Source organism: Moschus berezovskii, chromosome 13 (assembly GCF_049115385.1).
Source record: "Moschus berezovskii isolate FMDL1 chromosome 13, NW_MosBer_1.0, whole genome shotgun sequence".
NCBI lineage: Eukaryota > Metazoa > Chordata > Mammalia > Artiodactyla > Moschidae > Moschus > Moschus berezovskii.
This window is the reverse complement of record NC_142472.1, coordinates 53,979,226-53,991,895: the sequence shown is the minus strand read 5'-3', so window position 1 is coordinate 53,991,895 and position 12,670 is coordinate 53,979,226. Positions and strand designations below refer to the sequence as shown.

Here is a 12,670-nt window from a genome sequence, read left to right as displayed (position 1 = left end):
GGGCAGGAGGAGAAGGGGACGACAGAGAATGAGATGGCTGGATGGCATCACTGACTTGATGGACATGAGTTTGAGTGAACTCCGGGAGTTGGTGATGGACAGGGAGGCCTGGCGTGCCGTGATTCATGGGGTCGCAAAGAGTCAGACACGACTGAGCGACTGAACTGAACTGAACTGAAAATGTATAAAGTTTGCTATTTTCTTAAACAGTGTATACTGAACATAATTAGCTTTTCCAAATACATCTTCACAGATAACCATTTTTTAATCATAGTTGAGCTTTAGATGGTAGAAGAGATTTCCTTAATTTACTTCCTTGAAAACATTGCTGGGTGTCACTTTGCTTTTGTGTTATTGTTTCTTTCTCTTAACAGCAGAATGCAGGGCGGTCAGATGTGTTTTCCATGGTTGGCTGTGTAAACATTGTTCTTCAGAACAGCCGTTTCCCGACTGGTTTTCTTTTTTCCTATTTGCAGGTGTGTCCTCAAAACGTATCTTTATTGGTAAATAGAAGGTATCCTTGTAGTTTCTACTTCCTCTTCCTTCACATGGGTGGGTGGTTAATTTTCAGTGAGACACTCAGCTTTCTAAGAATTAGACTAGGCCAGGGTGGTGGTGTTAAGTTGCTCAGTCGTGTCTGACTCTTTGTGACCCCATGGATGGCAGCATGCCAGGCCTCCCTGTCCATCACCAACTCCCGGAGCTTGCTCAAACTCGTGTCCATTGAGTTAGTGATGCCATCCAGCCATCTCATCCTCTGTTGTCCCTTTCTCCTCCTGCCCTCAGTCGTTCCCAGCATCCAGGGTCTTTTCCAGTGAGTTGGCTCTTCATATCAGGTGGCCAAAGTAGTGAAGCTTTTTTTTAAAACTGTCTCCATAATTACTATTGATTTTTTTACTTTCAATTATAATTTTCAGATTTGGAAATTTTATTTGATTCTTTAAAAACAAATCAGCTTGGGCTTTAAATTCTCATGTTTGTTCTTATAATCAGGCTTTTGCTGTTTCTTTGTATATGTCTGAAATATTTCTGATATTTAGCATCTTGAGTCTAATTTGTCTGTGTTTTCATTGGTTTTTATACATGGTGCTTTGTTTTTCTGCTTTTGTGTGTATGTGTGGTTTTTGACTATGAACTCAATCTCTTGGGAGTTTTACTTGCGGGAATTCCTTGTGGGTGGATTGAATTTGCCTTCTGGAGTGAGTCTGTAATTCCACTGGTTGCTAGTTCTGGGCACCATCCGCTCAGGACCTCGTTGAATTATGTTTTCTGCCTGATTTTTGTTTGTGTGTGTGAATTCGGGTCACAAGCTTTGATGGGGGCCAGCTTGTGGTTATGACTGTTGGGAAGATACTGGTTGTCTCTCCTGGCCGCAGGCCAAGGACAAGTCTAGCAGGTTCCTTTGCCATCTCCTCTTGTTCCGCCTTCGCTGAAGACACAGCCTCTTGGCTCCCTTGCCATGCTCGGGTCTCCTCCCGGTCCCTGTCTTGAGTGGCCCGGAGCCTCAGCCCTGGTCTCCATGCCCGGTTCGATCCGGCCATCAGCGTAGGGTGCTGGGGTCGCTGATGCCGGCAGGTGTCTCCTCGTGAAATCCGTCTTTGGCATTTGCTCATCTCCCAGGTTCTCCCATCACTGGATTTTTGGTTTCTGCAGATTTCTTATTTTCTCACCAGCTCACTAAATTACTATTTTTTTTTAAATTAAAAAGTTCATTCACTTTTTGGTGGTTTTCATCAGAAGGGTCATGAATATCTAATCACTTCTTGATGGATTTGTAGCAATAGGTCCTGAGTCTAAAATAATCTTATGTGGTGACAGAAGAGTCAGAAGGAATGTTTCTTCCTTCAGTGTGTTGTGTTCTCAGACAAAACAGATGACATTCCTGATCCCCACGAAAGCTTTAGAGCAGAGATTCCAGAGAGTGCCAACATTTCTTCCCTTTGTCCCAGTGAAGGATCGTGATTTCATGCAGCGTTGTTAATTGCAGTAGGAACATATTTCTCAAGTGTGGGTATGGGAGACTGTTCAGAGCCATCACTATTGGATGTTGACAGGTTCTAGGGTCAATTTAAATCTTGGACTGCTGGAAGGACTATTATTTGACATGATAGGGTTTGGCAACCTTCAACAGAATCTTAGAATCTTCAGGGGATGGTGTTTGAGAACTCTTGTAAATGTACTAAAAAAAAAATTGTATAGCAAATTTTCAACTTGGTGGGGTTTTTTTCTTTCTTTTTTTTAAATCCAATTAATGTCTAACTACAGTGTGGCTCAGACGGTAAAGCATCTGTTTGCAATGCAGGAGACCTGGGTTCGATCCCTGGGTTGGGAAGATCCCCTGGAGAAGGAAATGGCAGCCCACTCCAGTATTCTTGCCTGGAAAATCCCATGGACCACGGAGCCTGTAGGCTACCATCCATGGGGTCGCAAAGAGTCAGACACAACTGAGTGACTTCACTTTCAGTGTTGAAAACACTTCTAAATTAAAAAACAAAAAACAGCCACTCATCAGCAACTGGATTGCTCTGTCTACACTCTGCCTTTGTAGTTAGCGTTTGGCTAGAGGCAGGAATGTGCTCTGGTTGTTTCTGCAAGAGCGTCTTGAATTCCTGCCATGAGACTGTCCTCCCGCACGTTCACAGAATCAGCGCCGCAGTGTCATCGCGCTGCACGAAGGTATAGTTTACTGCGCTGTACCTTAACTCGTGTCCGTCAGTCCCGTGCTCTCTGTACTTTCCACTGCAGTCTGCTGCCCTTGCTCCATCTGTAACCATCTGTGGTGCTTGTCATGTGCTGGTTGACTTGGAGTTCCCTAGAGTTTTGTGTTAATCTAGTAATGTCCTCAGAAGTATGGATAAAAGTGATTAGACATGATAGAATGTTGAGTTAGAAGAGACTTTATAAATTATCTGACCTTTAGCTGTGAAAACCTAAGTTGGTGTAAGGGCTTCCTTGAACACCCAACAGATGAGCTTAGAGCTGGGGTTTGGAAAATTGCTGAGGACATCTACCCTGGATATTCTTTGGAAGGACTGATGCTGAAGCTGAAGCTCCAACACTTTGGCCACCTGATGCAAAGAGCTGACTCATTGCAAAAGACCCTGATGCTGGGAGGGATTGAGGGCAGGAGGGGAATCGGGGACAGAGGGTGAGATGGTTGGAAGGCATCACCGATGCAATGGACATGAATTTGAGCAAGCTCTGGGAGATAAGGAAGGACAGGGAAGCCTGGCGTGCTGGGTTCTCGATTCACCCTGAGGGTGAGAGATGCTTTCCTTGGGTGTGCCAGCTGACTTTTACTGTTCCAAGATGTCCTTTGGTGATAGCACCTTTTCTCGCTGTGTGTGTGTGTGTGTGTGTGTGTGTGTGTGTGTGTGGAAAGAGGTTATACTTGTTTGAGTGACTCCAGTATCAGTTTGAATTCTTAGTCATAGTTTTCAGCACACGCGAGGAGATTCCGTGATAAGACACTCAAGCTGGCCGTGTGGACAGTGGCTGGTAGGCTCCCCACAAAGGGCTCTGGCTCAGTGGATCTTGAAGTTGCTGTCAGAACTGAACTTCCTGTTATTATTAAACAGTTCATGGAGTGCCCAATTTTAATAGTATCTGTGAGCTAGGGATTGTATAAAGGTCTTACATATAGCTGAGTAGTATGTCTTAAATTAAACAAGTAAACATCACGTATAAATACAGGTGCTGGGTGGCTGGAATGTATTCAGGCAAATGTCTGGTTTTGGTCGAGCTTGACCACCAGCCCACGCGGTCCCTTCCTTCAGGCCTTATTTTCAGCCTGGAGTATCAGGAAGCCAAGGAGGCGCGGTCTGACAAAGGGCCGGGCTTCCAGGCTCAGGAGACAGCAGGGGCATGCCGGGCACCGGGTGGCAGTGAGCGCGGCTGTCCCTCGGGGAGGCGCTGTGTGCGCGTGGTCCTGTCCACAGCTACATACCCAAGGCAGCGCTCGGCTGTTTTGTGAGCAGCGTCAGTTGTATTCATCTGGTCCTGTGTTTTCTGCGGAATTTTGAAGTTAAGGGCTGCTCTGTCTCCAGAATCGCTCTTACTTCCCTTTCAGGCTGTGTCTCGAGTGCATTTGCTAGCACACGCCGGTGCTCGGGGCCGCTGTCCCCCTGGCCCCACACCTCCATCCCTTGTCCTTAGGGGCCTCAGATGCACAGACGTGAGTCGGTCCTGTCCCTGAGACTGTGGCGCGTGGTTACAGTCTGCGCAAGGCCCTTCTTTAGTTGGGTGTCGTCTCAGTTTCCACTGTTGTTTTTCACCCCCTTCACTTCCGCATCCTGCCTCTCCCGGCCCCACTCAGGTGCGTGTCATGTGCATTCTCCTTGCCCCCTTGCCGTGTGCTATTTTATATGTATGTGGTGGTGGTGGTGGTGGTGATCTCCTTGTTTCTTTGTGTGTTTAGTATTATGTATTTGAGAAATATCTGTGTGTTTGAATGAACTCTGCTTCATTTATTCTGACTGCTACATGCTATGCTGACATTTTATAGACCACCTGTTAATAGATCGTGGTCAGCTGTGCTGTCATCAGGAAGCGTTCTTTCTTTAAAGTTTTTTTTTTATATTATTATTTATCTATTTTTGGCTGTCTTATGTTGGTCTTTGTTGCTGTGCAGGCTTTTTCTCAGGGGCTGTCCTCTAGTTTCTTGTTGCAGTGGCTTCTCTTGTTGTGGAGCATAAGCTCTAGGTGCACGGGCTTCTGTAGTGGCAGCACATGGGCTCAGGAGTTGTGGCCCACGGGCTTAGTTGCTCCGAGGCATGTGGGATCTTCCTGGACCAGGGATCGAACCCGTGTCTCCTGCGTTGGCAGGTGGATTCCTTACCACTGAGCCACCAGGGAAGCCCTAAACGTTCTTGTCCCCTTTGTTCTGCGAGAGAAATTTTCATGCGTAATGAAGAAGTGTTAGGTTGCCGAAGGTATGCCTATTTAACGTCACGATGTCTCTGAGATCACTCACGCACCTATGAGACCACAGATACAGCAGGGGCTCTCATCCATCACAAAAGAATCATGTAGGAAAAGGAGCAGGATTTAGTAGAATTCCTTGATCCAACTGTTCCTGCAAACTGTTTTTTTTTTTTAGTCATATTTTTAAAAGACTTTCTTCTTCATTGTCACCTTTATTTAGGTAGTTACAGGAAACAAAATAATTTTAATGATCTCTCTGTAACGTGTTTACAACTGTGATAGTATTGGGAAAATTCCCTAAATACTGAGATTTCTCCTTTTCATCCCATAGGGCGCCAATGCCTCGGCATTAGAGAAAGAGATTGGTCCAGAACAGTTTCCGGTCAACGAGCACTATTTTGGATTAGTCAATGTAAGTATCTGTTAATACATAAGTAGCCTATAGAATTGTGCTTGGAAGTAGTCTTAAGGATGATGAATGCAGTTCATAATTTATTAAAGGAAAATTGTTCATTCGTATCAGCAGATTTAATGCCAAGAAACTCGACTTGGAATTTCAGAATTCTCTCTAATGGAAGAGAGAGAGGCACTGCCTGAAGCCTTAAGAGTCTTGGAACAGTTTCTAATTTATCAGCCTGATTTTTTTTTTTTTCTATTTTGTGTCAGAATTTTCTCATAACCAAAATCTCATATGGTCTAGACCAAATGATCTGATTCTTTGAGAATTATTTACATGTCTAAATATAAGTGGTCTACATGTACAGATAGAAATAAATATAGCTTTATAAATGCCTCTGTGTGTCTGTAGAGTCTAAAGAACTTTCTGTAGAATTTTGAACTCTTTCCTGAATCATCAGAGAACACCACAGATCTTTACACGTTTGTCATGGTAGTTTATGCTATTGGACTGTACTGTTAGGTGGATCTGTGGCATTTTAAATATATATATATATATATATATATATATATATATAGGTGATAATACAGGTAACGAAAGTAAGTTTTATTAAACTTGGTTCTAGCATGTCGTTATGTACACATGGATTTCTTGTGAGATTTGAGGAGGGCAGATAAAGTGGTGTGTGGTGTCACCTTGCCGGGGGACCCTTTTTTGTCTGTGTTGGGACACAGAATCAGCAGTGCCCACCCTTCTCTGTATTCCCCTCCCTGGAGGAGACTACTCATCAATCCTCTGGCTCTTTTTTCTGGAATGTGTCCTTATAGAGTAAATAAGGTATTTATACTTCAACTTCACTTTCCCTGGTTCTCCCAGTATGAAATTAATCTTGGCCTTAATTGTCACTTATTCTTAACCAAAGTCTTCAAGAGAACCAAAGAAAGCCAAGAAGACCTTCTGTCAGTTTCCACGGAGCTGTGCCCAGCAGGTCCCCTCTGCTCTCCTGGTGCCTGGCAGCATCTCTTCCATTGCCCTGCACGGTCCCTGCGCTTGTCTCCTTCCCTCCATCCCGACCCCTTCCCAGTGGTCTCCTCCCTTGCTTTGCAGAACGCAGCCTGGAGTCGCTTGTTCAGGAAGTGTGCACAGATAGAAACTCTGAGGCCATGTGTACTGAGGACAGGTTTGGTTATCTGTCTCTAAGTGTCAAGTGGACGTCCATCTAGGTATACCCGTCCTTCAGAGTCTTTGGGGCTTGCTCTGGTGCTTTCTGGCTTCTCTTGATGCTGAGAGGGCCCTTGCCATTCTGGCTCTTTCTCTCTTAAGAACGTGCCTTCTTTTCCCCTTTAGAAGGTGTTTGGGAGTCCTTAAGGGTGTTCTCTGTCCCCATTGTTGATGGGAACCCTGTTGTTGTGTTGTTTACTGACCCATTCAGATACTATTATTGGGACAGTTTTCTTCCTGTTACTGTAATGTCTCTGTTTTGTCTTTTTTTTTGATATGGTTAATTGCATATTGAAGCAGACTGATTGCTTATTTTTATTTTTTCTCCCATTTTTGATCATCTGCCTTAGTCTACATTTTAGACTGTATCTTCAACTTTTTTGTCCACTCTTTGGATTTTTCATTTTTTAGAGTGTTACCTTGTTTGTTTTTTTAAATCTTGTTTCATGGAGGCAATATCTTCTGCTCCTTTTCTTATGATATTATTCAAAGATTTTGTTGTTGCCGAGATTTTCTTGTGCTCACTGGATTGTTTCTGAGAGCTTTGAGTTTATTTCCAACCCCCACCCCGCCCTCTTCTTTAGCGTCTTTACTATTGGAAGGTTTCCTCAAATTTTGCTCATCTAAAAGAGTGAAATTTTCTGTAAGTTTGCTGCTGTCTCTAGTCTGTTGTCATCTTCTTTACCCTTGTGAGTTTTTGCCTAATCTATTCTTTTACTGTCATTTTATTTGGGGTTTCGTGGGGAGGAGGGTAACAGGAATGTTTAACTTCCCTTGTTTATTGAGAAGTCTGGCCTCGACTTGTGTGTCGTATCGGAAATGCTCGCACTTACATATAGAGTTGCCTAGTGATCAGAAGCCTCATTTCAGCTCTGGGGGAGCAGACCCCACTTTCTCAGTGTCAGTGCTCCTTTTCTGTGGGGACCACCTGCACCTGCTTCAGACTCCAAAGCTCATTTGTGTCTTGAATTGTCGTAAAGCTGTGCCCATTGTTAGTGTCGCAGGAGAACCTCTTTTCTTTAGAACAGTAGTGTTTTCTATATTGAAGGCTGTCTTGCCTTTAGCTTGTCCTGCGTAAGCATTCCAGCCTTCTCCCTTTTGTGCCTAAGTAACTTTTTTGCAAATAACCTCCAAACAAGTAAAACAACGTACGAGATACGATATGAGTCCTAAAGCTCTGGGGGGCTTCTCTGGTGGCTCCGTTGGTAAAGAATCCGCCTACAATGCGGGAAACCTGGGTTCGATCGCTGAGTTAGGAAGATCCCCTGGAGGAGGGCATGGCAACCCACTCTAGTATTCTTGCCTGGAAAATCCCCAAGGACAGAGGAGCCTGGCGGGCTGTAGTCCATGGGATCTCAAAGAGTTGGACACGACTAAGCACAAAGCTCTGTTTTTTTTTTTTTTTCTGCTGATGTTTTTAACTCAATATGATACCAGTATCCAAAAACCATTGCTGATTGTGTTACCAAAAGTTTCTAAGAAAATATCATTTTTATTACTTCATATGCACCAGTCTAAATTCAAAAGGTGAAGTTTGTGTTTCTCCCTGAAGCTGAATAAATGAGGTTCAATAAAGCCAGGGAAAGCCGGAATTTCCGATCTCTGTGCCTCCTTACGATGATGAAGAATTGAGATCCCTGAGGTCCTGAGGTAGCCAGGGCTCCAGCTGTGAAGGGTTGATGAGCACCTCGAACTCTGCTCAGAGATCAGTGGTGGTGAGAGTAGGCTCAGCTGACCTGGGACACCGATACACATTGCTGTGTATCAGTGCTCTTGGGCCACTTTACAGCTGTGTTGTGTGCCTTGAACCGTTTTCCACCAGCTCTATTTTCAACTCTTACATTGTCATCATCCTTCTCTCTAGTTTCCTTCCCCCTTTGTTATTTGGAGTTACCACACTATATAGAGTCCCTTAAAAACTAAGGTTGGAGCTCTGAGGAGTTGGGGAGATGGCTTCGTTAATTCAGAGGTGAACATTTGAACATTTTCCTCCTGTTCCTATGCCTGTCTGCGAAGTCGTTAGTGTTTATGAACAACACAGAATGCAGCTGCTTTAAGGAACTTGGTGGTTAATCTTTCCTAATAATTGGATTCTGTTAAAATGAGGGGCGTGTCTGTTTTCTTCTGATCAGTCTGTTCTTAGCATTTCCAGGTTCATTTTAATCACTCTTACAAAAAGCAAATACTGAAAAGAGTTCCTGTTAGGTCTGCCTGATTGAATCCCTTTCTGCAACTAGTAAAGTACTAGAATCACTCAAAGGTATTTGCTTTTGGGAAACTGTCTGTGCATTTGGGCAGTTAGAAAAGTAGACTTTTTTTTTTTAAATGGAGAGAAGAAAAAAAAACCCACTGTTTAATTAACCTACAAGAAAATTCAGAGTGGTTAACTCTTCACTATGTTAATAACAATCTAGTTTCCATTACTTTCAGTTGTAGATATTTTTATCTTGGAGGAACATTTTCACAAATGATAGCTTACATGGCAGTTGGCTCTTCATGATAACTCTGATGTCTATCCGTTTGATTTGCATAATACATATAGTGGGGGTTTCCCTATTGAGTTAACCCTTGTGGATACGTTAGCATTTCTGATGTTGCAGGATGTCAGGAGAAATATGGGTGTGCCTGGAGGGGTACAGGGGAGTGCAGAAACCATCTTGAGAGGCAGAGGAGCCTTTGGGTGCTTTCTCTTGCTGTAAAATCCCTCTTTTACATGTCGGCTGTTTGTGCAGTTAGCTGAATTCTTTGAAAACAAATGGTTTTAATCTGATCAGCCAACTTGCCTGTTCCCCTTTATGTCTTGTAGCCAATAAATACTTAGTCTAGTGAAGTTGAGTGAAGAGTGATTTAGACTACTAGTGTCTCTTTCCTACTTTTTGTGTAGTCATTCCATTTTTAGCAGCCTTTCGAGAATCATTTTAACTGTCTAATACACAAGCCCCCAAACACAAGTCGGTTGGGAGTAATGAATCTTTTTGTGAGGCTGAACCATCTTATAAAAGGCTTTCTCTGACCTGAACTGATAGTAGTCATTAGTTGGAACTCTGAATGCAGGGAACAAGGGTCACCATGGAGGAGAGAGAAATAAAAATGAAACTTGCCATTTGCAGTTTACAGGGTCGAGGAGGCTGATGTCTCTTGGTTCTATTTTCTTTTGTGTTGATTTCATTCTCCTTTAGTTTCTCCCACCTGGTGTCCTTAGGCTGCTCAAAGCCTATATTATGAGAGATCGCAGAATGTTCATATCAAACCTGACCAAAGAACTCAGGCCAGATTGGATCAAGTGCCTGACCCTGTGGCAGCATTTGCAGAAGGGCTTGTGACTGACCCCCTTACAGAATTTGCATAGAGAAGTCAGTTCCTGTGAGGAGGCCTGGGGCTGGGGAGCAGGTGAGGGGGGAGGAGCAGGTGAGTAGGGGGGAGGAGGAGGGGGGTTAGGATGGGGGTCAGGTAAGGGGGAGGAACAATGTCCCTGAGAATCTGGATTAGGTACCCTTGGCTGCAGGGAGCAGGTGGCTGGGGACGTGGGGTCTAGAGTTACATGGAACAGAGCCACCTGAACAGAAATTGTGGTGGAGAGAAGAGGGTCTTCCCTTAGAAGGGGATGTTCATGGGACAGGCACCGTCACCAACCAGCGTGGGCGACAGTGGAGCAGTTAGCCATTTAAAACATTCTGTTCACATTCTGTTGACCTAATAGTGGTTAAAACCAGTAGTTTCCAAATGGAATATGTTAAGATGATTCATTGGGGGGCGGGGGCGAAAGTATGAGCATTGCTAATGTTTGCTTTTATCTAAAAATGCAAGATAGATTAAGCTTTGCTGGTTTGTAATAAATGGGCGATGCTGGCACCCGTATGCTGTCCACACGTGTGATGGTTCTGTGTCACTTCAAGTTGCACGGTGCTGCAGGCTGATGGTACCACCCCTCTGGTTTATTTGTTCTGTTGCCATCTATCATGATTTAAGTGTTGACCTGGGGATTATAGGATTTAATCTGTTTCAGCTAATCTTATTTTCCAAAAAGGACAGATGACTCAAAAGGGTTGTTTCAAAAATAACCATGTAGTGATGAGGTATGCAGAACTACACTAAGTTCTTCATGCAGATCACTGAGTTACTGATTGTAGAGGTTGGTGCTGGTATAAACGTCATTTACAGATGAGGAAACCGATAAAGAGAGTGGCTTGGTAGCTTCCCTAGGAAGGAAGGCATTGATAGTAAAAACCCATCCTGTGTTTTAAAGTCATTTGAAGTCATTCTTTAAGTAATTCTGCCACCCGCTTGATAGACACTTAGGTTTATTTCTGTTTATTTTCAATTTTAGGAATTTATTTTTTCTTCCTGTTTTAATTTAGTTTTTTAAAAATATGGATACAGGGACTTTCCTGGTGGTCCAGTGGCTAAGATTCTGAGCTCCCAATGCAGGGGGCCCAGGTTCGATCCCTGGTCAGGGAACTAGATCTCACATGCTGCAACTAAAAGTCTGCATGCTGTAACTGAAGATCCTGTGTTCCTCCCAGGGCAGGCAAATAAATCTTTTTTTAAAAATATGGGTGCAAAAGAAATTTCTTATAACCAGGTACTTGCACAGTGGTCTCACTTTCGTTGCTCTCTCCTCTTTTCCTTCTCTCTATAAATAATCGTTTATATTAGCTTTTGATTTAGCCTTCCTAATTTTAAAATATCAGCAGACGTGTGCATGTGTTTATGGACATAGTTGAAGGGTTCCCATTCTTCAGCACTCCTCTGCAGGTAGCCTGTTACAGTTACCGCATACAGGACCTTACCCTGGGACAGTTCTCTGAGAACTGTCCTCGGTCCTTGTTTATTCCCTGGATCCTCCCTGATTGACTTCCAGGTGTTTTATTAGCCTGCTTTTCACGTCATCGTCTATTCATGGAAAGGAAGAAGGAAGGCTGAAAATATTTGTCAAGCTCTGTGTTCTTCTCTTTGTAAAGTAAGACTGTTTCCTCCCTTGTCATTAAATAGAAGGAAACTCGTGCCTCCCTGGTGTCTAGTGGTTAAGACTCTGTGCCTCCAATGCAGGGGTGCAGGTTTGATCCCTAGTTGGGGAACTGAGATTCTCTTGCCCCACTTGGGGCAAGGCCAGAAAAAAAAAAGAAGGAAACTGAAGCTGGGTGAGTCGTGGTCACCTGCTCCAGGCCACACGGCTAGTGAGAGGTGGGGCTGCCGTTTAGGATTCAACTCCAGAGCGAGTCCACATCCTCCTGATGGATTCAGCACGGTGTCACCTGGCATTTCAGCATGTCAGTGGTGGTTAGGCTGTCACACTGTTGATTCTTTCATCTAATACTTCAGATTATCTTGTTTTTTTCTTATTTTCTGTTTTTATTTTTTGGATGGCACTGAAGAACTTGATAGTAAACTTCACTATTATGTTTTTATAAAAGAATTTTTGAGAGTTATATTTTTAAATGTACAGTATAGAAAATGGTACTTATACAACCAATACTATCAAAGCAGTGGGAATTGAAAAAGAAAAAAATTCTCCAGAACCCTAAACCTTAACTAATTTCACTATTTAAACTGTAGTTCTTTAACTCAGTGGTCATGAAGGCCAAATTTATCGCATGTATCTTTCTTCCATTTTAACCTGAAACTGGTGTCAAGAGCATCCATTTAATGTTAAAATCTCTAATTTGCAGTCAGGACAATTATTTTTACCCTCAGTTCAGTTCAGTTGCTCAGTTGTGTCCAACTCTTTGTGACCCCAGAGTGCAGCACGCCTGGCCTCCCTGTCCACCGCCAACTCCTGGAGTTTACTCAGACTCATGTCCATTGAGTCGGTGATGCCATCCAACCATCTCATTCTCTGTCTTCCCCTTCTCCGCCTGCCTTCAATCTTTCCCAGCATCAGGGTCTTTTCAGATGAGTCGTTTTCAAGTGAGTCTTCACATCAGGTGACCAAAGTATTGGAGTTTCAGCTTCAGTCCTTCCAGTGACTCTTCAGCACTGATTTCCTTTAGGATGGACTGGTTGGATCTCTTTGCAGTCCAAGGGACTCTCAAGAGTCTTCTCCAATACCACAGTTCTACCCTCAGGTACCTTTTAATTTATGAGGATCATAAATATTCCCTATCTTGCTCTTTTTCTCTCAACACTCTA

The 12,670-nt window shown here is 43.5% G+C and overlaps 1 protein-coding gene across 2 annotated transcripts in view; it reads left to right on the top strand.

The window, feature by feature from the left end:
• USP12 (ubiquitin specific peptidase 12) overlaps positions 1-12,670 on the top strand; it is a 63,163-nt gene that overhangs the window by 28,809 nt on the left and 21,684 nt on the right. Inside the window, exons 1-2 of one of the 2 annotated variants that reach the window (XM_088842697.1) lie at positions 2,468-2,676; positions 5,255-5,335. In XM_088842697.1, the coding sequence (XP_088698823.1) occupies positions 2,572-2,676; positions 5,255-5,335 (186 nt within the window). In that variant the 5' untranslated portion in view covers positions 2,468-2,571. Of the gene's footprint in view, positions 1-2,467; positions 2,677-5,254; positions 5,336-12,670 lie in introns of those variants that run through there. The other variant, XM_055426346.2, reaches the window with a different exon arrangement.